Raw genomic sequence first — 23393 nt, 5'->3', positions numbered from 1 at the left:
AGCGCCACCGGGTTATTTTAAAGGATCTCACGCCCGCCATCCCGGCTACTCGGCAGCCTGTTATTTGAGGACCCAGATCCGAGGCCAGCCGGGGAAGGGAAGTCTGAGTAAGAGACTGTCATCTCCAAAGAGCCAGCGAAAACCCGGAAGAGGTGCTGAGGCTCGGGTGGCGGAGCGCCAGCCTCGCGCAGCGGCTCGGGGACAGCGCCCGGGCCAGAGACCGAGCCGCAGGACTGGCAGGAAAAAAAGCAAAGCACAGCGCAGCGGACGTCACCCCCCCCACCACGAGGAGACCGAGGGGGGGGGGTGCGGTGATGGGCCAGGTTGTCTCGGGCGTGCGGAACCTTCTGGAATTCTGGTCATTCACAGGCCGCGGGGGCGGGCCCCTGCGGACCCCGGGATGGCGGGGACAGGACAGTGAGGGCGGAAGCGGAGCCGGGCTGGACCCTGACACCTGACCCGCCCACGGCCCGCGCGCGCCCCCTGCCGGCCACCGCGGGCGGAGCCCGCCCTTCCCGGGTCCCACGTTCCGCCCCAGGCAGAGGGCATTCGGGGCGGTGTGAGGGGGCGCAGGCGGGCGCCCTCCCACACTGAGTGGGGAGTCGGCCCCCATGGCGGGCACGCGTGGAGCGGAGCCGGGCGCAGGCGGAGAGGCAGCCGTGGCGTGAACATGTTTAATGCGAATGCTGCCCAGAGGGCCGCGCCCCCTCGGCTGGGGAACACTGGTGCGGCCCAGGGCGGGGTTGTGGGCTGGGGTGTGGGCCGCAAAGGCCGGCGCCAGGCTCCCCACACAGGGCTGGAGTTCCCGAGCCACCAAGTGCTGCCTGGCAGCGGGCTGGGTGCAGGACACTGGGAGGGAGGGCGACAGCATGGCAACAAACGCACAGAGGCAAAGTGGGGACCCCAAGGGGACCCAGAGCCCATGAGGTCCAGGCGGCCCCGGGAGCACGCAGGGCCGCAGTGTCCACGTGTGGCGTCCAGGATCGCAGTGAAGGCGGCAGAGTCGAGACAGGGCTCACTGAGTGCGGAGCTGGTAATCTGGAGGGCGGGGCAGGGGTCACCGGGGTCCAAGAGCCCCATCCCCAGCCGCCCACGTACCTCTGTTCTGGGTCGTGTAGTGCACCCCACTCGTCCCGCCCACTGCTCACCTCCATTCTGGGTGATGTAGCGCACCCAGGGCAGCGCCTGGTAGCCGCTCTTCTCAATGATCTTCAGGTAGCGCACCTGGATGCCCGACGTGGTGAAGTAGGGGATCTCAAACTTGACGCTGATGGGCGGCTTCCCCTCCTTGTCCTCTGCCTCCACACTGGGCAACCCGAAGTGAGCACGCATCAGGTACTCCTTGCCGCCCTGGAGGGGGGTGGAGTGGGGGTGGTCAGGGCCTGGGGTGGTAGTGTGGGGGTCTGGGTGGGATGGGGCCCCAGGCCTTACCGGGAAAGACTTGATGGACCAAACAATGTCGCTGTTCTCGGGGACCCACTTGACGCTGCCCACTGTGGTCTTGAACTTGGGGGAGTCGGCGTCGTTGGGCACAGGGATGTGAATCTCCACATTGTTGGCTGTCGAGCGCCGCTTGAACTGGCTCTTGGCCTGAGAGGCAGGGAGGGTGAGGCCTGTCCCCTCCCCTGTGCCCTTCCCAGGCCCCCTCACCCCCTCCCCACCTTGATCATGTACTCGATGCGGCTGTGCGAGTGCTTCTCGATCACTGATTCAATCCAGATCAGCGGCTTCACCTGTGGGGTACCAGGAGGGGGAGGCCTTGCTGCAGAGGGGAAATGGAGGCACGGGCGGGGCAGGGGCGCGTCGGGGCACTCACGTGGGTGTTGAGGCGGTAGGACATGAGCTCGAACTCGCCATCAGGCGGGATGAAGGAAATGGTGCGGTCGTTCTCAAATCGTGAGAGCCGCACACACTGGTGGAACTTCACATCCTCCAACTCCACAGACTTGCTTTTGCCGCCTGGGGGAGGGGAAGGGACGGGTCAGGATAGGCCCCGCCCCACCAACCCAAGCCCCACACATATCCCAGCCCGGCCACCAAGCCCCACTTAGAGCTCCAAGCCCCAAGTTCCTCAAGCCCCACCCCAGCCAGGGCCAAGCACCGTGACAGCTCCAGCCCCGCCCCTAAGCCCCACCCACACAGCCTAAGCCCCGCCCAGACGCCTCATGCCCCGCCCAGACGCCTCATGCCCCGCCCCTCCCCAGGGACTCACGGCCCGTGTTGTCGAACAGGACCTTGTCGTTGAGGCCCAGCCGCAGCTCTGGCATGCCCGACAGGAACACCCGCATCTTGATGGAGCCCACGATCTCACTGCGGAGCACGTTGCCATTGGCACTGACCTAGGCACAGGCACGGGAGGGCGGCCGCCTCTGCACACCAGGACTACCCAGGACCACCCCCCCCCAGCACCTGCCCACAGCCATTCCTGAAGCCCCGCAGAACAGGCAGGGGTGTGACTCCAGGGCAGCCCTGTTCAGCATGGGATCGGTCTGGGCCCCCAGAATCCCTAACCACAAACACCACGAGTGGGCAGCCCACGGGTCTCGAGTCAGTGCAGACACCTGCAAGCTCACATGGGGTCCTGGCAGGGGCAGGGGTGGCTAGGCCACTGGGGGGCTCTCAGCGTGGGGCTCACGCCTGTAATCCCAGCTACTCAAGAGGCGGTTCAATGCTAGCCCGGGGAAGGAAAGTCCATGAGACTCTTCAACCAACCAACAAAAAGCAAAAGGCCGGAAGTGGCACTGTAGCTCAAGTGGTAGAACATCAGCCTTAAGCAAAAAAGCTCAGGGACAGCGCCAAAGCCTGAGTTTAAGTCCCAGGACTGATACAAAAATACAAATGAGGGCTGGGAATATGGCCTAGTGGTAAAGTGCTTGCCTCCCATACATGAAGCCCAGGGTTCGATTCCTCAGTACCACATATATTAAAAAAAGCCAGAAGTGGCGATGTCGCTCAAGTGATAGAGTGCTAGCTTTGAGCAAAAAGAAGCTGGGGACAGTGGGACTCAGGCCCTGAGTCCAAAGCCTAGGACTGACCAAAAAACCCCAAACAACAACAAAAATATAGGGCTAGGGATATGGCCTAGTGGCAAGAGTGCTTGCCTTGAATACATGAAGCCCTGGGTTCAATTCCCCAGCACCACATATACAGAAAACGGCCAGAAGTGGCGCTGTGGCTCAAGTGATAGAGTGCTAGCCTTGAGCAAAAAGAAGCCAGGGACAGTGCTCAGGCACTGAGTCCAAGACCCAGGACTGGCAAAAAAAAAAAAAAAAATATATATATATATATATATATATATATATATATATATATGTATGTTGAACAAATAAATACAAAGGAAAAAAAAGTCAAACAGAAGCTGGAGGCATGGCTCAGGATGCACACCCAGCTCCTCAAAACAAATGAACCCGGGCTGGGAATATAGCCTAGTGGCAAGAGTGCTTGCCTTGAATACATGAAGCCCTGGGTTCAATTCCTCAGCACCATAAGGCCCAAGGCTGGCAAAAAAAAACCCCCAACAACAAATGAACCCAAGCATTTAAACTATGGAAACTCCCAGAACGCCCACACTAAACACTGAACTCTAGAGCACCATTTTGGGGTCTGGCTCTGTGGAAGTGGCCAGTCCGAGGCCCAGGCAGGTTCTGCCCTTTGCTCATCCCTTGTCCTCCTCTGCCTCTGCCAGGAGCTTCTCTGCTTTCCTGCATTGCGCTGGGTGGAGGACCTGGACCAAGAACCCCGACCAGTTGGCAGACGCCTACCAGGAGGTTGACAGACTCGATGACGTCAAGGAACACCTCGTTTTTGCGGTACTTGATGCCCTCGGAGCGCCAGGACACAGCATTGGTGACAGTGGCAGGGGGCCGGGGGGCCCCCGTCTCCAGCTTGTGGCCTTCCTGAGTGATGTACCTGTGGGCAGCCGAGGTCAGGGCACCACGCAAGTGCCTTGGGGACAGCCCAAGCCTCCCCACGGGCGGCACTCACTCCTGTAGGATCTTGCTGTCAGTGGTCTGCGGGTATCCGAAGTCCATGAGCTCATCCAGGAGCTCGTAGATGATGACGAAGTTGTCGCGGATGCTCTCCTCCTCCAGCTCCTTAAAGTACTCGGAGAACACCTGTGCATGTGACCACTGTCAGACCTGCACCATCCACACGTGGACATGGCAGCCGCCGCTGTGTCCACCTGGCTCCAAGCCCTCGTGCCCACTCACCTGCACCACCTTGTAGAGGAAGGAGAAAACCAGCGACACACATGCGTTCTTCTTGGACGTGGCCACCACTGCAAACATGGTCAAGGAGCCTGTGGGGGGACTTGCGCCCGCCCCAGCCCGCCCCCCAGACCTGGTGCCTGCCCTGCATCTGCCCGGGCCCCCGCCCAGGCTCCTTCCCAGCCCATGCCCGAGGATACAGTAAAGGTTGTTGTGCTTGATCCACATGAAGCGCACAGCACCGTGGGCCAGGATGGGCGACAGTGCGCCCTCCTCCTCCTTCTCCATGAGCGAGGGCATGAAGTGCTCCACCTCCGACATGTCCACGTCCCCACGGTAGTTCCGACAGATTAGCACCTGAGGGCATGTGAGCTCTGTGCTGCACCTCTGCCTGGACCCCCGCCCCAGCCTGCAGCCCCTGCCCTGGCCTCCAACCCTGCCTGCAGCCCCGCTGGGACCCCTGCCCCGGCCAGGACCCCTGTAGCTGGGGCCACAGGGTGTGGCTGGCACCCATTCTGCTTTGCCAGAGCTGGAGGTTTGAACTCAGGACCTGGCCTGGCGGGTGACCGAGTCACTCCTTCCACTCTTTCTGGTTTTCTGCCCTATCTATCTTTGTGGACAGGGCCTTGCAGTGTTGGCCAGAGTGCCCTCCCATGTTCACATCTCAGGTGGATGGGACTACAGGTGTGTACCACCTCACCGGCATAGAAGCTTCATTGCAACAGTCAAGACCAGAGACCGTGGCTGCTCCGGGGCAGGGCACAGCAAGGACGGGGTGACTGGCCCCCACTGGCCTCCGAGGCCTGCCCCAGTGCCCCTTACACGACCCTGTCCTCTAGAAAGTGGCCACAGCAGACTCAGTTTCCCCCAGCACAGGTGTGGGCTGTGGCAGTGGAGGGACAGAGGCCACCCACTTGGCACACCTGGGGGGGTGGCGCTTACACAGAAAGTTCTAGATCATGGGGACCAAGACTCGGGCATTGCTGGGCAGTTGGAGGTACTCTGCGTCAAGGCCTGAGGGGCCAGTGGGTCGTGGATGTGTTGGGGAGCCCCTGGAGAGTGGGTGTCAGGGTGCCTGCCTAGCCTGCCAGTGCCCTGGGCCTCCCCATGAAGCATGAAATGCTGCAGGGCCACCTGCATGAGCCTCGTGGCCAATGCTGCCCCCATGCCACAGGGCCGTGACACCTTCTTGCAGCTACACTCTGTCCACACTGTGGGCCGGGTGGCACCAGGCCCCGGCTCAGCCTCCCAAGAGGAATGCGTACCCAGAGACAGGGCCGTGGCCACGGCCTCTGCCACCACCCACAGCGCAGTCCCGGCCGCCCACCAGGTACCCATGCCCTGTCTGGACAGGTGGCCCTAGGCCTGCACGGCCGGGGACATGCTGGCCATCAGTTCCGTGGCCTGAGGAGGCCTGATACCCCACATCCACCGCCGGCCCAGCACCAGGAGGACACCTGTAGTCCCTTCCTCACCAGGGCTGGGCCGAGCCCTGCGGTTCCTATGCCTCAGGGAGCAGTGGGTCACCTTGTCCACACGGGCTGGGCAAGCCCACAGCAGCTGCTCGCGCCCAGGCCCGGCACCGTGTGGCTCGCGCGGGGCACCTGCTGTGCACACCTGGGCCCTGGCTTCCACTTTCCGCACACCAGACACAGTGCGCATTTGAAGGAGGGTGTGGTGGCTCACCCTGCAATCCCAACTACTCAGAAGGCTGGGAGCTGAGGACGCCAGCCTGGGAAGGAAAGTGGGTGAGACTCGACTCCCCAGTTAGCCACCAAAGAGCCAGAGTGGCTCCAGTGGTAGATCACCAGCCTTGAGCAAAAGGGCTCGGAGCAGCTCCCAGGCCCGGAGTTCGCGCCCAGGTCCGCCCCGGCCCGGACGGTGAGAACTGGCCTGCCCCAGTCCGTCCGGCCTGGTGACTCGATAACCCTCGGAGGTTAATATGCAACGGGAGAGCTCGGGGGCCACCGGCCACGCCACGTCTCGAGTCAAAGGTCGCGGGGTTCCCGGCGCCCGCCCGCAGCATCCTGGCCCCCAAGATCCGACCTAGGCATGCGGGGGAGGGGCGGGGTGCGGGAGGTCGCCTAGCAACGGCGGCGACGTTACCTAGCAACGGGGCGGGCCCGAGGGGACCGCAGGCGGGTCCCCAGCCCCGGGGAGGGTCCCGGGGAGGCGAGGGCCTGCGCCTCCGCCCGGTGACGGGCAGGGAGAGAGCTTCCGTACCTTGCCCTTCAGGTCCAGCACGTAGACGGCGCTGGCAGACATGGCGGCGGCGGGAAACCTCGGCAGCGGCCGAGGGCAGCAGCGGCGGCCGGGACTGCCGGGCGCTGAGCGAGGCCGGGCGCGCCCCGCAATACCTCGCCAGCACTTCCGGTTCGGAGAGTCGCGCGCGGACCGTTATGTCCGGCTGGGGTGGGGCCAAAGAGACGCGCATGAGCACGACGGCATTTACGCAGGCGTAGTGAGCACCGCGGGACCGTTTTTCTCGCCTACGACTCAAATACCCCGGAAATGGGTTCGGGGAGGCGGGGCGAGGCGGAGCAAACTGGACCTGGGTGGTCCCAAACTCGGGCGGCGGGCAGAAGCGAGGACCGCCCCGAACCGCCTTCCGGGGGCCCCAGCAGGCGAGCCCTGGATGGGGGCCCGTCGGCTCCGTGAGGGGCCTGGTGGCGGCTACTAGATGAAGACTTAATAAATCCACTCGGCCCTCGGCCCCGCCAGTCACCTGTCAATCACCTGCCACCTGTCTGTCAGCCCTCCTCAATGAAGGTGAGGCGTGCTGCCTAGGAGCCGCCAGGCAGGAGGGGAGCGCGGGCCTCCGCAGTTGGTGTTCCCCGGGGTAATGGGGATTGAGGCTGAGTGGATTGATTTCGAGGTGTTGGGTATCGAACTCCTAGTCTCACTCCCCACCTCCACTTTGGTACTGAAGTCTGAGGAGGAGGGCCTCAAGTTCTAGGCCATTCTGGACCCACACAGAGCAAGCAGCCAGGTCTCCAGCCTCACCCCTGAGCACAGGCGCTGTGCTTCGGCTCAAGGCTGGCACTCTACCATCTGGAGTCACAGGGCCACTTCTTGTTTTTCTGGTGAACAAGTGGAGATGAGTCTCATGGGCTTTCCTGCCCAGGCAGGCTTTGAACCACCTACCTCGGATGTCAGCCTCCTGGGTAGCTAGGATTACAGGAATGAACCACCAGACCTCCACATCCTGCAGTCTTACAAAGCAATTAAAAAAAAAAATTCAGGGGCTGGGGATATAGCCTAGCGGCAAGAGTGCCTGCCTCGGATACACGAGGCCCTAGGTTCGATTCCCCAGCACCACATATACAGAAAACGGCCAGAAGCGGCGCTGTGGCTCAAGTGGCAGAGTGCTAGCCTTGAGCAGGAAGAAGCCAGGGACAGTGCTCAGGCCCTGAGTCCAAGGCCCAGGACTGGCAAAAAAAAAAACTCACTGAAGAAATGCTAGACTCTAGCCGGCAAGGTGGCTGGTGAGGCCTCCTTCTGTCTCTTCAGTGGCAATGTTTGCAGATGTTTTTGTTGGTTTTGGGGCTGTAACTCAGGGCCTGGGCACCATCCCTGCGCTCTCTTGTTCAAGGCTAGATAGCGCTCTACCACTTTGATCCACCTTGCCACTTCTGTTTTTTTTTGGCCAGTCCTGGGCTTGGACTCAGGGCCTGAGCACTGTCCCTGGCTTCTTTTTGCTCAAGGCTAGCACTCTGCCACTTGAGCCACAGCGACACTTCTGGCCATTTTCTGTATATGTGGTGCTGGGGAATTGAACCCAGGGCCTCATGTATAGGAGGCAAGCACTCTTGCCACTAGGCCATATCCCCAGCCCCACTTCTGGTTTTTTGAGTGTTGAATTAGAGGTAAGTCCCACAAACTTTCCTACTGAGGCTGGCTTTAAACCATGATCCTGACCTCAGCCTCCCGAGTAGCTAGGATGAAGGGTGTGAGCCACTGGTGGCCGACTTGTAGATATTTAAGATCAGCACCAGGGGGCCTTTAGCTATGGGACAGTGGTTGCTAAGTGTCCAGGGGCATGGTTGTGGCAGTCCTGTGTGATCCCAGCACTTACAAAGCTGAGGCAGGTGAATCTGGAGATTGAGACCAGCTGAGCAACATAGCAATTATGTCAGTAATAAAAGCGTCAAAACGAACTGTTCCAGAGTATAGAGTGACTACCCTTAAGACAACAGTCCCACATCCAAAACAGGATGCAAAGAGAATTCCACACCATGAAACTGTCTCATGCTCACAATTATTAAAAAATACACTTCACTACACATGTCCACCCAAAGGGTCTGCAATGTGGAACACTGGTTCCAAGTGTTTGGGATAAATGACACAGTGTCCATCTCCCTTAGATGCCTACAATAGAACAGTTAGACCGGGAGCCAGTCAGTGACTCCTGTCTATAATCCCAGCTACTCAGGAGACTGAGATCTGAGGATCATGGCTCTAAGCCAGCACAAGCAGGAGTTTGTGAGACTCTTATTTGCAATGAACCTACTGAAAACTGGAAGTAGAACTGTGGCTCAAAGTGATAAGAGTGCTAGCCTTGAGCAAAATAGCCAAGGGAGAGTACCCAGGCCTGAGTTTTACACTTACACACTCACCCACATTCTGCACCATTCCCTGCCCTTTGTAGACACACACGCACATTCTGCACCATTCCCTGCCCTTTGTGGACAATACATTCACATTCATGGTAGAGTTCTCATGACAGCCAGACCTCCTGTAGTGGCAGCTGATACTGGTTAGCTTTATTGTACAGGTTACACACAGCCTGAGGACTGTTATTGGGGTTGCTTACTTGTTTCAGGGTCTGTCTGACCACGAGGTACTTGGCGACCCTTAAAGACCCTGGCTGAATACTGGCCCCAGGCATCACTGGCCTGCCCTGCTCCTGTCACTCATAAAGTGTCTTCAGGCCAGGAGGCCAGGCAGCCATACACAGAGGACAACTGCACACATACTTGGGACCCCTAGGTTCTCTCCTGACTGATCAATCAGCAAGATCTGCCATGGTGGCAGAGAAGGGCCACTCCCTAGCGGTGGCTCAGGAGCAAGGCTCCACCCTGGCCTTGAGTGGCTACTCTGCCATGCAGGCTGCCTGGCCTCGGTGTCCATGGCTTGGAGGTCACACAGCTGCAGGAGCCTGGATGGAACAATGAGTCCCAAGTTGGAGGGAGGCAGCTGGTGGAAGCAGTTCCTGGAGGAGTTCCGTGAGGGCAGCCTGTGGGGGTGCACCATTTTACAGCTGACTGGGCCTCTTCATATAGCACCCACCTACAAATGACCTTTCACCCTGGATAAGGCCCCAGCTCTCTCCTAGGAGCTGCCAAGGGTAGCAGAGCTGGAAGCCACAAGGTGTGAGTTTAGTGAGGCCAGGATGGAGGATGGAAATCAGGAGGAGGCTGGGCAGATGGGGAGATGGAAGGGGCACCGCCTGCAGGCAGCAGCTCTACTTGGTCCAGCTGACTTTGGGGATGTCGTAGTGCTCCGTCAGCGTGTCCAGGTGTCTGTTGAAGTCCTGGGAAGCAGAGCACCACAGCTTGGGTCAGGAGGGCAACCCACTCCTCTCCCCAGTGACCCCCACAGCCCACAAGTCCCCCACCACCACCTCACCTCCACTCTCTGCTTGTGGGTTTTCGATGCTTTCTTCAGGATCCTTTCCATTTGCTGTAGAGAGAAGACAGGGGGTGAGATGGGTGTGATGAGTGAGAGAGATGGGTGCAGTGAGTGAGATGGGTGTGATGAATGGTATAGGAGGGAAATAGGTGTGCTGAGTGAGATGGGGGGAGATGGCCTGGCCCTGGGAGCTGGAAGCCACGGGCAGCCAGGTCAGCTGAGGTCTGGCTGCAGGACATGGGCACCCCACAGTCTCAGCAGACAGCCGGGGGTGGGGGGGAAGAGAGGACAAGGGAAAGGCTTTATCCATAGATATTATCAAAGGGCCCAGGAGAGCTAGTGAATGTCCAGTTACTTGTGCATTTCACTTGGATACTAGACTGTCACCCACGCATGTGACATGTGAGGGGGAAGGGCGAATGGTCCTATTCTTACCATCACATGCCACACACACATGAGGCCCTGACACTGTGGGTTATTTCAAGAATGCAACACAGGATCTGATCACCTGCCCCATATAATTGTGGGTTCAAACCCCAGGACATTCTCTGGAAGGATGGGACCTGCTGAGAAACACCAGCTGAGACAGCAAGGCTGCCTGGCACGTTGCACACCAGGCCTGGCTCCACATCACAGATGCACACCGCCTCCCCCCATGCAATCCTGGCCAAGCTGCCCCTAGGCTGTCACCCTTGTGCTACAGCCCCTGCTAGGAGGTATGGCAGGCCTACTATGAGCACAAGCCTAGCGAATGAGCTGGCCACAGAGAAGTCCTGAAGAGGCACAAGAGCCAGACCCATCACGGGAACACAGAAAGCACATGCAGGCTGAGCCAACTGAATGAGCGTGGACTCTTGCCACCAAGAGCCCCACTGGACCCCAGCAGTCATTAGATGCACCCCAGTGGGCTGGGGATATGGCCTAGTGGCAAGAGAGCTTGCCTCGTATACATGAGGCCCTGGGTTCGATTCCCCAGCACCACATATACAGAAAATGGCCAGAAGTGGTGCTGTGGCTCAAGTGGCAGAGTGCTAGCCTTGAGCAAAAAAGGAAGCCAGGGACAGTGCTCAGGCCCTGAGTCCAAGGCCCAGGACTGGCCAAAAAAAAAAAAAAAAAAAAAAAAAATAGATGCACCCCAGCAAGCCCAGGTGCTGGTGGCTCAGCCTACAATCCTTCCTAAGGAGACTGAGATTTTACCGGATCTCAGATGGAAAATAGCCCTATAGAGAGACACATACAAGACACTCTGAACTCTAGTTAGTGAGCAAAAAACTCTGGTGGTGTGGCTCAAAGGGTAGAATGCAGGCTGGGAATATGGCCTAGTGGTAAAGTGCTCGCCTCATGTACATGAAGCCCTGGGTTCAATTCCTCAGCACCACATATACAGAAAAAGCCAGAAGTGGTGCTGTAGCCTTGAGCAAAAAAGAAGCCAGGGCCAGTGCTCAAGCCCTGAGTTCAAGCCCCAGGACTGGCAATAAACAAAACAAAACAAATGGCAGGGTGCCAGTGTGAGAAAAGGGCTAAGCAAAAGCTTGAGGCTCTGAGTTCAAGCTCCCAGTAGCAGAGCTAAAAAGAAAAAACAAGTTTATAGAGACTATCTCAATGTAGAACTTAGCAAAAATATTAAAAGGCTGCTCCATAGAACGGGATCATGGCAGGCAGGGCGCCAGTGGTACACGCCTGTAATCCCAGCTACTGAGAAGCTGAGAATAGTGGATCAAAGCCAGCCCAAAGAAGAAAAAAAGAGACTCATCTCCAATTAACTACCGAAAAGCCAAAACTGTTGCTGGTTCAAGTGGAAGGGTGCTGGCCTTGAGTGAAAAAGCTCAGGGACAGTGTCCAGGCCCTGAGTTCAAGCCCCAGGACTGACACAAGCAACAAACCCAAACCACCCCCCAAAGTCAGATGGGGAAACTGAAGCACGACGAATACACACAGGCGACGCCGGCCAGCGCATTACAGCCCCTGCGCACAGCTCTCCCGGTTTCCAGGTCCCACCCCCCAGGCCTCCGCATCTCGGTCCGTCCCCTCCCAGGCTCGCACTCGCTTCTCCTGCATTTTCTCGAAGGCTGCCTGCGCCGGCGTCCGCGGGTCTGGGCCGCGCCGCTTCTCCTCCTCGCTCTTCTTGCTGGAGCCCATGGCTTCCAGAAGCTTCGCCGTGTCCTTGTTCTTCTTCTTCTTCTTCCTGGAAGAGAGAGACGGAGGAGAGCAGGTCAGGGGCCGCAGCGCGGGCTCCGCAGGACTGGGGGGGGGACAGAAGGGCCTCCTGAGGGTCTCACCGCTTGGTCACGCCGACCTCGGCGCCGCCCTTCAGCTTCAGCGGTCCCTTCTGGACCTGCTCGTACGCGGCAGCCATTACTCGCGTCCGGCCAGCGACAACTGCGGTCTCTTCCGGTTTGCGGACGCTATTTGTGCCGGCGCGCCCGCCCCCGCGGCTTGCAGATTGGCCTGCCTAAACGTCAATCCCGAGCCGGCGCCACACTTCCGGTTAGGGCAGGGCAGACGTCGCACTGTGGCTCCCGCCACACTTCCTGTCCTGACACCCTCTTCTGCTTTCTCTTAGGTGTTTTTCTTTTTTTGTTTGTTTGTTTTTTGTCCTTTCACAGGAGGCTGGGATCTGAGGATCGCGGTTCAAAGCCAGCTCGGGCAGGAGAGTCCGTGAGACTTATGTCCAATGAACTAACTACCAAAAAGTTGGAAATTGGGCTGTGGCTCAAGTAGTCCAGTGTTAGCCTTGAGTGAAAAAACTCAGGACAGGCCCCAGGCCCTGAATTCAACAACGATAGAGAGAGAGAAAGAGAGAGAGGGAGGGAGGGAGGGAGGGGCCGGCCGGGCGTGTTGGGGGCGTGGCCGGCGCAGGCGTGGCCGCCGGGCGGAGGCAGGGCGGTCCCGGCGTCAGCGGCCCACCTCTTGCCCGGTCAGTCCCAGGGGTCGGTTCCCCTCGCTGAGGCGGTCTGGAGCGGGGCCCGGACAGCTGCGGGCCTGGTTCTGGTCTCCTGAGGCCGAAGGCTCCGAGTTCTTCACTCCCCAGCAACGGAAGCCCGCACGGCCTTCCCCGGGTGCCCCGCCGCCCTGAAGATGAAAATTAAGTGTTGGAACCGCGTGTCCACTTGGCTGTGGGTAGCCAAGGAGAACTGCGGCATCTGCAGGATGGTGCCAGGAGACGACTGCCCGCCGGTGTGGGGCCAGTGCTCGCACTGCTTCCACGTGCACAGCATCCTCAAGGGTCTCAGCGCGCAGCCGGTGCAGTAGCACGGACCCATGGGCCGCCAGCAGTGGAAGTTCAAGGAGTGAGGCCCAGTGTGGACCGCAGTCCTCCGTGCCTGAGATGGTGTCCAGATGAGATGGCACTGGCGCGAGACCCCCCTTCCTGACAGAGTTGAGACAAGGACTCTGGCCTCCTTTGTGCTTTTTTCTTTTCCATCACAATGATGACATTTTTACTCCATAAAGTAAAACTCATTAAAGTATCTGAGCCTTGCAGAGGGAGGAAGGGAAATGGGGGGGGGGGGGGCGGGGAAGCTGGAGATGGTGTGTAGCCGAGCAGTAGAGCACTGTTATACCCAGATTTCAGGTCCCCAAAGACCACCAAGGAGCAGATTCCGATGCAAATGCACGAGAGTCTTGATTGCAAGCTGGAGCCTGGACTCTCAACCTTCACCAACACAGCAGATCTGGATTGAGAGCCGTTTTTATTGTGATTACAACAGGGGCAGGGTATTTCCAAGTTGGCAGATACTTGATTGGATGGCATTTAGCAAGCAAGTTTTGTACCCTTTCAGATACCTATTTTGGCTTTGATAAGGGGAACTGGCCTTGGTATCAGGAACTGACAGCAGGTGGTCATGTAGCACTGATGCAGGGGGTTAATGCAGGAGGTAGAGCAAGTCACAAATGGGTTAAGCAAGCCATTTACAGAAGCAGAGTTTTGTGGTCAGGCTGACCTAATACCAACTTTATTTTAACAATTGCTGCCATGTTTTCCCATTACCACTAAGCAAGCTTGAGTGGGCCAGAACAATCCAGTACTCAATCATAAGTAAACCAACCCAACAGTTACCATGGCATTTCTACTACTATTATAGTTATTTCTATAGTCAGTGACTATGATTTTTTTTACTGTCTGTTACCATGGTTGCTACCTAGGTACAGAGGGGAACAAGTGCTCCCTATATTTTTAAATGTCAAACTACAAGAAACTAGTCTCACGGATGGGGGTGCAGCCCTCTAGCATGTAGTCATCACCAGGGTTTAGAAGCTGCTATAATTTTAACACTAAAAATTATATTTAGTCACTCAGGTTCTCAGGTTAGCCCTTACAGCAAGTTCAGGGCCTTGAGTTCAAATCCCAACACAACCTCCACCAAAATAAGAGAAAGGAGAGAGGAGAAAGAAGACACACACACACACGCACACACACACACACACAATCAGACTGGTCATTCTGGAGAGGAGAGTGGAATGTGCCCTGGGCCCTTAGAGATTCCAATCCATTTTTTCCAGGCCCAAAGATTCCACTGATTGTTTTTGCTGTGAGAAATCGATGAGGTCCTTGAATGATGTATGGAAAGCAGTTTGGGGGAGTGGGAATTTGGGGGTGACAGGAATGAGGATTGTGGTGGCCAAATTGAAGAACCGGGGGCTGGAGATATGGCCTAGTGGCAACAATGCTTGCCTCCCATATATGAAGCCCTAGGCTCGATTCCCCAGCACCACGTATACAGAAAATGGCCAGAAGTGGCGCTGTGGCTCAAGTGGCAGAGTGCTAGCCTTGAGCAAAAAGAAGCCAGGAACAGTGCTCAGGCCCTGAGTCCAAGCCCCAGGACCGGCCCCCCCCCCCAAAAAAAAAAAAACAAACCAAATTGAAGAACCGCCTGCCTGTGGTCAGGCCTGTAATCTAAGACAAAGTGGCGATTGTCTAAAATAGGCCCACTTCTTACTGACATGTCTATATACCTGTGAGCACTTCAACCATAGATTTAGAACATTCCATTCCCCCCCCACCCCACAACACTTCTCTATTCCTGGCTAACCTCCTCCCCCCACCCCCCTCCCTGGAAGGCTTCTGACTTGACCTGTTCTGACCATCTGAGTTTCTTATCTGAGCTGGGCATATGAGATGTTTCTGGTGGGTGTGACAATGGGGCATTCATTGTGCGGAGAAAGTCCTTCTGTTTATCCACCCACCTGGTGACAGTCTCTGGGCTCAGGTCCAGTTTGGAGCTGCCCACAGTAGAGTTGTGTTCGGTGCCAGTTTCACTGCATCCTCTACATTCATCATCCAAGAGTCAGGAAGACATGGAAAAACCCTCTCTGGATGTTGAGCATGGTGGCACATGCCTGTAATCCCAGCATTCAAGAGACTGAAGCAGGATTGCAAGTTCCAGGCCAGCTTGAGCCACAGAGCCACACCTGGTTTCAAACAGAAGAGAACAAAATTGAGTCTTGGGCAGAGCCGAATGACAGCTGCTCCTGGCTTGGCCAGCAGGGGGCAGGAAGCAACTGCTTCATTCTGGGACCTGGGCCCCACAGGTAAGAGACTGAGACCAGGGGTCCAGGACAAGCCTGGCACCTGGCTCTCCTGGGCCACCCCTTCTGCAGGGGCCCCAGAGGGAAAGCCCAAGACTCTTGGACTCCAGAGGTCTTATGAGGCTGAGCCTGGCACTAAGGTTCACACCTATAAACCCAGCTACTCAGGAGGCTGAGACCTGAGGATCCTGGTTCAAAACCAGCCTAAGGAGGAAAAGCATGAGCCTCTTATCTCCCATGAACCACCAAAAAGCCACAGCTGAAGTGGTAGAGCACCAGCCTTGAGCTAAAAAAAAGCTCAGAGACAGCACCCAGGCCCTGAGTTCAAGCCCCAGGACTGGCACACACACAAAAAAAGTTTGGTTCTCTTTTCTCAAGTTATAAAACAATACAAAAGGATAACACAGACAGCGCACGTCTTACAACCCCATGCAGCCTGTTGGCACTTGTGTCCCCAGGGCGTAGAACCAGCTTTTGTAGCCCTTGTCAAATGCAAATGCTCGGTCACTTGGGCACTCCTGTAATCCCGATCTCACAAGCAGAGTTCAGAGATGTCCAGCCATTTCCCTGAGGCCACACAGGTGGCAGGCAAAGAGCTGTGCCTGTTGACAGCAGAGGCCCATCTCCAAAGGTGACCGGGGCCTCCAGTCTGGCAGGATCGGGGGGGGGGGGGTCACCCAAGGGGGCCACCCCCTGCCCCACCCAGGGACACCTGCATACTTTTGCCCAGAGAGCTTGTCTGTAACTTGAGCCTCGCCAAGCAGGGGGTGACAGGGCGGGCTGGCGGGTGAGGGCTGGGCTGGAGAGCTGTGCCCGCGCACAAAAGGCGGCCATCCGACAGGCCCGGGCAACTGGGTATGGGCGGAAAGCAGACTGTGTTCACTACGGTGCAGCTGGAGGAGTACCAGGTGGGGCACTGGGCCTGGCCCAGTTCTTCATTGGTACAGCACCACTGGATCTGCATGTGCCGCCAGCCAGGGGTCCTCACAGAGTGCTGAGCAGCCCAGGGGCGGGGGGGGGGGGGAGGGCAGCGAGAGCAAACCCCAATTTGGTAGCCAGGCCTGGGCTCAGAAGACATTTCTCCCCACAGGACTGCACCTTCTTCACCAAGAAGGAGATCATGAGGTGAGTCTGTGTTGTGAGGGGATTGTGGCGGGGCCAGAATGTGCCATCCTCCTGCCTCAGCCTCCAGAGTGCTGGGATTACAGGCATGTGCCACCATGCCCGGTCCTATTAGAGATGTGAGGCAAGGTCTCTCTGAAGTGGAGGCACTGGCCAGCAGTGAATGGGAGAATCACAGCCCTCACACTGGGGAAGGTGCCTTTTCTGCAAGGGTGCTAGGGAGGCTGGGAGCCATGGAGAGGCTGGTGCCCAGCCCTGGGGGGGGGAGCACCCAGGAGAGGGTGGGCAAGTGGAGGGGGCCTCTGTGGGTCCCTGGCACTGGCCCAGCCAGATAGACACACCTGTCCTGCGGACCTTTGTGCAGAGGCCATGACTTATGAACTTACAGCCTTGAAACCCAAGCTGGCCCAGGCTGGGGACAGAGCGCACCCCACTGCGCGGGCACAGCCATTGATTATTGATGGGTACAGGCTCAGCCAGGCAGCACCATTGTGTGGGGGGACAGCTGACCTGGTCACCCTGGTCATCATGATCAGGTTACTGCCAGGGAAACTGAGGCTGGACCTCACTCAGTCCATTGTCAGACAGAGAAATGAAGTGTCCTAATCAGCCACCCAGAAACCGTAATTTAGGGTGCTTGGGGGAACTGGGGTCCAGGTCTGAGGTTCTAGATCCTTCTCTCAAGGGCCTTACTGCCATGCCATCCAAGGGCTCCTGAGGCCCTCAGATGTTGGGGATTTAGTTTGGCCTTGAAGGGGAAAGGGCAACGAGAGCTCCCGAGACACTGCCCTTCCCCCAGCCCTGGGACAGTGTGGAAGGTATTCACTCCCACCTTCCGGCTTCAACCGGAAGAGAAGCAAAGCAGCCCCCGCCTCTCGGCTCGGCCACGTGTGTAGTGGCGGAGACCCGGTCTTTGGGGGGCTGTGGTCTCCGCCCATAGAGGAAGGTCCGTGACATCCCCTGATAAACAGTCCTTTAGCCAATCGTTAAGATCCAGTAGCCCCTCTCCTGTGCGCACCTCTGGGGGTATAAACTGTTGGCCCCTCCCTTGAATAAACCAGAATGCCCCTGAGGCTTTCTCTGGGACACCCACGCACCCCTGTCTTCCTTGGCTGGCGGCATGGGGGTCTCACGACTACGGGTCACCTGAGGCTACCTGTGGACTCTGCTCCCGCAGTTATTTCCCTACTGGCCAGGGGGATTTGAGAGGGCGGTAGAGGACCACACACGGAAGAGGCAGAGAAGCCCAGGACCCCCCCACGTGGATGGGGGGGGGTAGAGCGAAGCCCGGCACTCAGAGAAAGGCCCTGGTAAGCTGGGGACCTCAGAGTCACCCAAGATGGCTCAGCCCAGCCCAAGGAAGCTACAGGTGGGGCTCTGCTGGTAACATAGGGGCTATGCTTCCAGTGCTTCTTAAAACACCTTCCTGGGCTGGGAATATGCCTCACATACATGAAGCCCTGGGTTCAATCCTCAGCATCACAAATACAGAAAAAGCTGGAAGGGGCACTGTGGCTCAGATGGTAGGGTGCTAGCCTTGAGCAAAAAGAAGCTCAGGGAGAATGCTCAGGCACTGAGTTCTAGCCCCAGGACTGGCAAAAAAAACAAAAATCAAAAACAAAAACCACCTTCCATTTGCCCTTTTATTATTTATTTATTTATTGTTGGTTGTGGGGCTTGAACTTGGGGCCTGGGTGCTGTCCCTGAGCTCTTCAGCTCCAGGCTAGCGCACTACCACTTGAGCCACAGCACCACTTCCGGTTTTTGGGTGTTCGTTGGAGATAAGAGTCTCATGGACTTTCCTGCCTGGATAGGCTTTGAGCTGCGATCCTCAGATCTCAGCATCCTGAGTAGCCGGGATTACAAGTGTGAGCCACGGTGCCCAGCTCCAATTGCCCTTTTAAAATAAGAATATCACCATGCTCAGGCCTCTAACCCCTGGAGGGGAGGCCAGTGTTCTGACAGACAGCTCCCTGGCTGGGAGGCGAGCAGCATGGCCCCTCTTATGCTCTCCCTCTAGGCTCTTCTACCGCTACCAGGACCTGGCCCCCCAGCTTGTGCCCCTGGACTACACCAGCGGCCCCCACGTGAAGGTGCCCTACGAGCTCATTGGGAGTATGCCAGAACTGAAGGTAGGCTCGTGTCATGGGCCAGGCACCCCTACAGAGTTGTGATGATGTCCCCATCGCAGCTACACAAGGGGGGGCAACCATCCCACCTCACAGACAGTTCAAGCACACAGCCATGGTGAAAAAGGAAGAAACACATGCCCAGGGAAAGGAGCCTGGGCACCCTGGCTCACACTTGTAATCCCAGCTTCTCAGGAGGCTGACATCTGAACATCGAGGTTCCAAGCCAACCTGGCAAGAAAGTCCATGAGATTCCTGTTTGTTTGTTATGCTGGTCCTGGGGCTTGAACTTAGGGCCTGGGTACTGTCCCTGAGCCTCTCTGTGCTCAAGGCTAGCACTCTATCTCTGGTGACACAGTACCACTTACAGCTTTTTCTGTTTATGTGGTGCTGAGGAATTGAAACCAGGGATTCATGCATATTAGGCAAGCACTCTACCACTAAGCCACATTCCCAGCCCCTCCATGAGATTCTATTTTTTGTTTTTGGTTGTGGGACTTGAACTCTGGGCCTGGGCACTGGCCCTGAGCTCTTCAACTCAAGGCTAACAATCTGCCACTGGAGACACAGCATCACTTCTGGTTTTCTGATGGTTAGTTGGAGATAAGAGTCTCACAGGCTTTCTTGCCCAGGCTGGCTTTGAACCACAATCCTCAGATCTCAGCCTTCTGAGCTAGGTTTATAGGCTACCAGTGCCCGGATCGCTTCATAAGATTTTTTTTCCTTCATGAGATTCTTATCTCCACTTAACTTCCAAAAAAAAAAAAATCAAAAGTGGAGCTGTGATTCAAATGGTAGAGCTCCATCCTTGAGGGAAAAAAGCTCAGGTCATGAGTTCAACTCCCAGGTCCAGCACACACTCAGTGCAGAACTTGAACACATTCAATGCTGATGCAATGGTTTCCCCTTAGTCTTTCTGACACATGGTTGGTGGATCTGAGGATGCAGAGCCTTTGGACAGGACCCTGGGCTAGTTGTATTTCACTGTGAATTATGAAAAGCTCATGGAAGGAGAATGGAATGGACTGGAACACCAAAAACTAAGTAAAAAACCCAGGTGCACAGCTAGTGTCAGGTGTGGCTGGAACCAGGGCCTCCATGTGGACTCAGGACTTTCCTGCAACTTCCCAGCTTCTCTCAGGACAAGGCTTTCCTCTCAGGCAGCTTCTGCTTGGTCAGTGTCAGTCACATTTCCATCCAAGAGCCAAACACAGTAAGAAAATGAATGAGAATCTCTGATTGGTCCTTTTGAGAACCATGTCCCTTTTTTTTTTGTTTGTTGTTGTTGTTTTGCCAGTCCTGGGGCTTGAACTCAGGGCCTGGGCTCTGTCTCTGAGCTTCTTTTGCTCAAGGCTAGCACTCTGCTACTAGAGCTACAGTGCCACTTCTGGCTTTTGCTGTTTATGTAGTACTAAGAAATCAAACCCAGGGCTTCCTGCATGCTAGGCAAGCACTCTACCACTAAGCCACATTCCCATCTGGAAACATGTCCTGTTAAGAGCCAATCACAAATACCCAGTGAATATCACTGATTGGCCAGGTTGAGTCACATGCCCATCCAAAAGTCAATCACAGTAGGCAGGTGAATGAGAATCTCTGGTTGGTGCCTTTGGCTCACATGACTACTCAAGAGACAATCACACAGTAAGAAACTGAGAATCTCTGATTGGTCCTTTTGAGAAACCTGTTCCTTTTAGGAGCCAATCACAGTGCCAGGTGAGTGATTATGCCTGATTGGTCAGTTGTCACATGCCCATGCAGGAGCCAATCATGGTAAGCAGGTGAGTAAAACCCTGTGATTGGGTCACCTGCTTCCCTGGGACTCCCATGCCCTGTAGGGACCCTGGGGCTAGGCCAGGTGCCCATCTTGGTCCTGGGCCTTGTGAGTGCAGAACTGGGGCCAAGGGCACAGAAGGCACAGAACCAGGTCCTTCTTGTCCCCAGGACAACCCTTTCCGCCAGAGGATTGCCCAGGTCTTCTCTGAGGATGGTGATGGTCACATGACCTTGGACAACTTCCTGGACATGTTCTCCGTGATGAGTGAAATGGCACCCCGTGATCTGAAGGCCTACTATGCTTTCAAAATCTATGGTAGGTACAAGGCTGGGGTGGATGTCAGAGGCAGCCCGAGTCACTATGGCTCCCCAAAGTCTCTAGTGCTCCCCTCCCAGGCCCTCTGTACATTCTGCCCCTTGCTTGGCCCTTCTGGCTGTGCCTTGCTCTCCATGGTGGGGGTGCACATCGAGAGGTGTGCTGTCCCTAGCTGCACCCCAAACTGAACCTCTGAGTCACACTCCAGCCCTGATTCTTTCTCCAACAGAGTTAAAAGAATGAGACAGAGTCTGTTATTCACCGTCTGTCTCTGGTACCTTGCACATGTTAATAAATGTGTGTTCAGTAAGTGAATGAAAAATACATTATAAATGCCTGGTATAAAACCAAGTGCTGGTGACTCATGCCCATCATTCCAGCTACTCAGATCTGAGGATCTGAGATCTGAGATCTGAGATCTGAGATCTGAGGATCGTGAATCAAAGCCAGCCTGGGTGGTTCTGAGACTCTTTTGCTAGTCCTGGGGCTTGAACTCAGGGCCTGGACTCTGTCCTTGAGCTTATTTTGCTCAAGGCTAGCACTCTACCACTTGCGCCACAGCGCCACATCTGGCTTTTTCTGTGTATGTGGTACTGAGGAATTGAACCCAGGGCTTCATGTATGCTAGGCAAGCATTCTACCACTAAGCCACATTCCCAACCAGTGAGTGAGATGCTCCAATAAACCACCAAAAATCCTGCAGTGGAGCTGTGGCTCAAGTGGGATGGCACCCCCTTAGCAAGTGGGAAGCTCCACGTTCAATCCCCAGCCTGGTCCTCCTTCAAAAGCTATGCCCACCACCCCATCTGCTCTGCAGACTTCAATGAGGATGACTACATCTGCGCATGGGACCTGGAGCAGACGGTGAAGCATCTGACTCGAGGTGAGCTGAGCCCTGAGGAAGTGCGACTGGTATGTGAGAAGGTTCTGGATGAGGCAGATGGCGACCACGATGGGCGGCTGTCGCTAGAAGACTTCCAGAACATGATCCTGCGGGCTCCTGACTTCCTCAGGTGACGCTGCCTGTACCCCACACAGCAGAGCATTGGTCCCTGGTGGGAACAGAGCAGGGTGGGAACAGAGCAGGGGGGCCTGGTGGGAACAGAGCAGGGGGCCTGGTGGGAACAGGTTTCAGCCCTCTGAAACCCCACTGCACATTCCTGTGTGGCCTCAGGAAGAGAGGAAATGGCTACGAAGGGGTGGCACAATGGGTCTCAGCCTCAGTGTCCAACCCTGTGTCATGGTGGATGCGCTGGGCAGCTGTGCTTGTGGCCTAGGGGACAATTGGCATCTTTGGGGCCATGGCTGGGTTTTCTCTGGGCACCCGGATCCCCATAGGGCTGCCCTGGGGTCTAGAAGGCAGGGGAAGGGATGCTAAGGTGGACAACGGAGGGGCAGCCCTCGCAGGCGGTGACCACTCTGCTCCTGTGTCCACAGCACCTTCCACATTCGCATCTGACGCCTGGAGGAGAGGCCAGGGCAGCCAGAGAGGCAAGGGTGGCAGGGACACAGCACCCACAGGGACTCCTTGAGTGGTGAGAATAAATCATCCTAACTGCTGGCTGGCTGGGTGCTCTCTCCTCCCTCCCTCCCTCCCTCCCTCCTCTGGAAGTTTAGATCCTCCTGTCTCAGCCTTCCAAGTGCTAGGAACTTGTTTGTTTGGTTTTTTTGGCTTAAATCTGAAACCAGATGTGATAGGAGCCCGGGGGCTGTGTGGCCTCCAGTGTGGCCATGACCACACCTGGGCCTCCACACTGGGAACCTCCACATCTTGTGAACTCAGGGAGCCCCACACCTCACTCCACTTGAGTTTATCTCAAGTCCCTCAAAGCCAGTGGAAATGACCTGGAGCCCTGGCTTCAGCCCTTCCTCTCCCCCTCCTCCTCTCCCCTCTCCCTGTCCTCCTCTTCCTCTGACCCTCCAGCTCTTTTTCACAGTGTGGGATGGATGCGTTTGGAGAAGTCAGGGTACAGCCACTCCCAAGGATCCTCAGGCATCAGTGAGGTGCCAGGACCGCCCATGCCTCAGGGGATGCCCACATCTGCAGGTTTCCATGAAATCCCATGGTGTGTGTGTGGGAGTTTTCCACTGTAAGGTCCCCCCCCCCCCCCCCGCAGGCTGTCCCCCTGTACCTCGTGCCCATCCCCCCACCACACACACCGCAGCACTGCATTGTGAGGGAATTGCAGCATGGAAACCTGTGCAGGCACCAGGGGAGTAAATAGCTGTATTTTTTTTTTTTTTCATCTCTGAGCCTGCAAATAAAAAGGGCCTTAGCTGGGCGCTGGCGGCTCATGCATGTCATCCTAGCTACCCAGGAGGTTCAGAGCTGAGGATGGAGGTTCAAAGCCAGCCCAGGCAGGAAAGTCTGTGAGATTGTTATCTCCAATAAACCATCGAAAAGCTAGAAGTGGAGCCGTGGCTCAAATGGTAGAGCACCAGTCTTGAGCAAAAAAATGCTCAGGGTCAACATCCAGGCCCTGAGTTTAAGCCCCAGGACTGGCACAGGAAAAGGGGAAGCACAACTGTGATGATCCGAGAGGGTCCGGTCAATGTCCCTGGCCACAGCCATCGCTGTGACAATGATGGGTCTCCCCACGGCTGCTGCCATTGCACCACGGTTCCCTTGGGACACAGGAGGCCCCACATGAGGTGCTGGACTGCAAGCCTGCTTCCTACAGG

General features: G+C 56.6%; 3 protein-coding genes and 1 pseudogene across 4 annotated transcripts; 2 read left to right on the top strand and 2 right to left on the bottom strand.

The window, feature by feature from the left end:
- Positions 1-653: 653 nt before the first annotated feature.
- On the bottom strand, positions 654-6619 carry Ap1m1 (adaptor related protein complex 1 subunit mu 1). The gene is made up of 11 exons (XM_048342682.1): positions 6432-6619; positions 4409-4565; positions 4212-4279; positions 3985-4115; positions 3762-3909; positions 2213-2339; positions 1817-1959; positions 1662-1733; positions 1432-1590; positions 1149-1350; positions 654-1038 (listed from the first exon to the last, which is right to left on the bottom strand). Exons 1-11 carry the CDS (start codon positions 6471-6473, stop codon positions 1016-1018), a joined length of 1272 nt encoding a protein of 423 aa, XP_048198639.1. The 5' UTR covers positions 6474-6619; the 3' UTR covers positions 654-1015.
- Positions 6620-8946: 2327 nt separating this feature from the next.
- Fam32a (family with sequence similarity 32 member A) lies at positions 8947-12209 on the bottom strand. The gene is made up of 4 exons (XM_048342686.1): positions 12119-12209; positions 11883-12024; positions 9837-9890; positions 8947-9741 (listed from the first exon to the last, which is right to left on the bottom strand). Exons 1-4 carry the CDS (start codon positions 12193-12195, stop codon positions 9673-9675), a joined length of 342 nt encoding a protein of 113 aa, XP_048198643.1. The 5' UTR covers positions 12196-12209; the 3' UTR covers positions 8947-9672.
- Positions 12210-12348: 139 nt separating this feature from the next.
- Cib3 (calcium and integrin binding family member 3) lies at positions 12349-22270 on the top strand. 2 transcript variants are annotated; one of them, XM_048342684.1, is made up of 6 exons: positions 12349-12493; positions 16459-16493; positions 18511-18622; positions 20564-20711; positions 21529-21724; positions 22149-22270. In XM_048342684.1, exons 2-6 carry the CDS (start codon positions 16489-16491, stop codon positions 22168-22170), a joined length of 483 nt encoding a protein of 160 aa, XP_048198641.1. In that variant the 5' UTR covers positions 12349-12493; positions 16459-16488; the 3' UTR covers positions 22171-22270. The 2 variants fall into 2 exon arrangements, with proteins under 2 accessions (XP_048198641.1, XP_048198642.1); XM_048342685.1 differs by lacking the exon at positions 12349-12493 and adding an exon at positions 16226-16276.
- On the top strand, positions 12840-13133 carry LOC125347723 (annotated as a pseudogene).
- Positions 22271-23393: the final 1123 nt, after the last annotated feature.

This window comes from Perognathus longimembris, chromosome 3 (assembly GCF_023159225.1).
Source record: "Perognathus longimembris pacificus isolate PPM17 chromosome 3, ASM2315922v1, whole genome shotgun sequence".
Lineage (NCBI taxonomy): Eukaryota > Metazoa > Chordata > Mammalia > Rodentia > Heteromyidae > Perognathus > Perognathus longimembris.
Note: the sequence above shows the minus strand (reverse complement) of the source record. Positions and strands in the feature narration are given on the sequence as shown.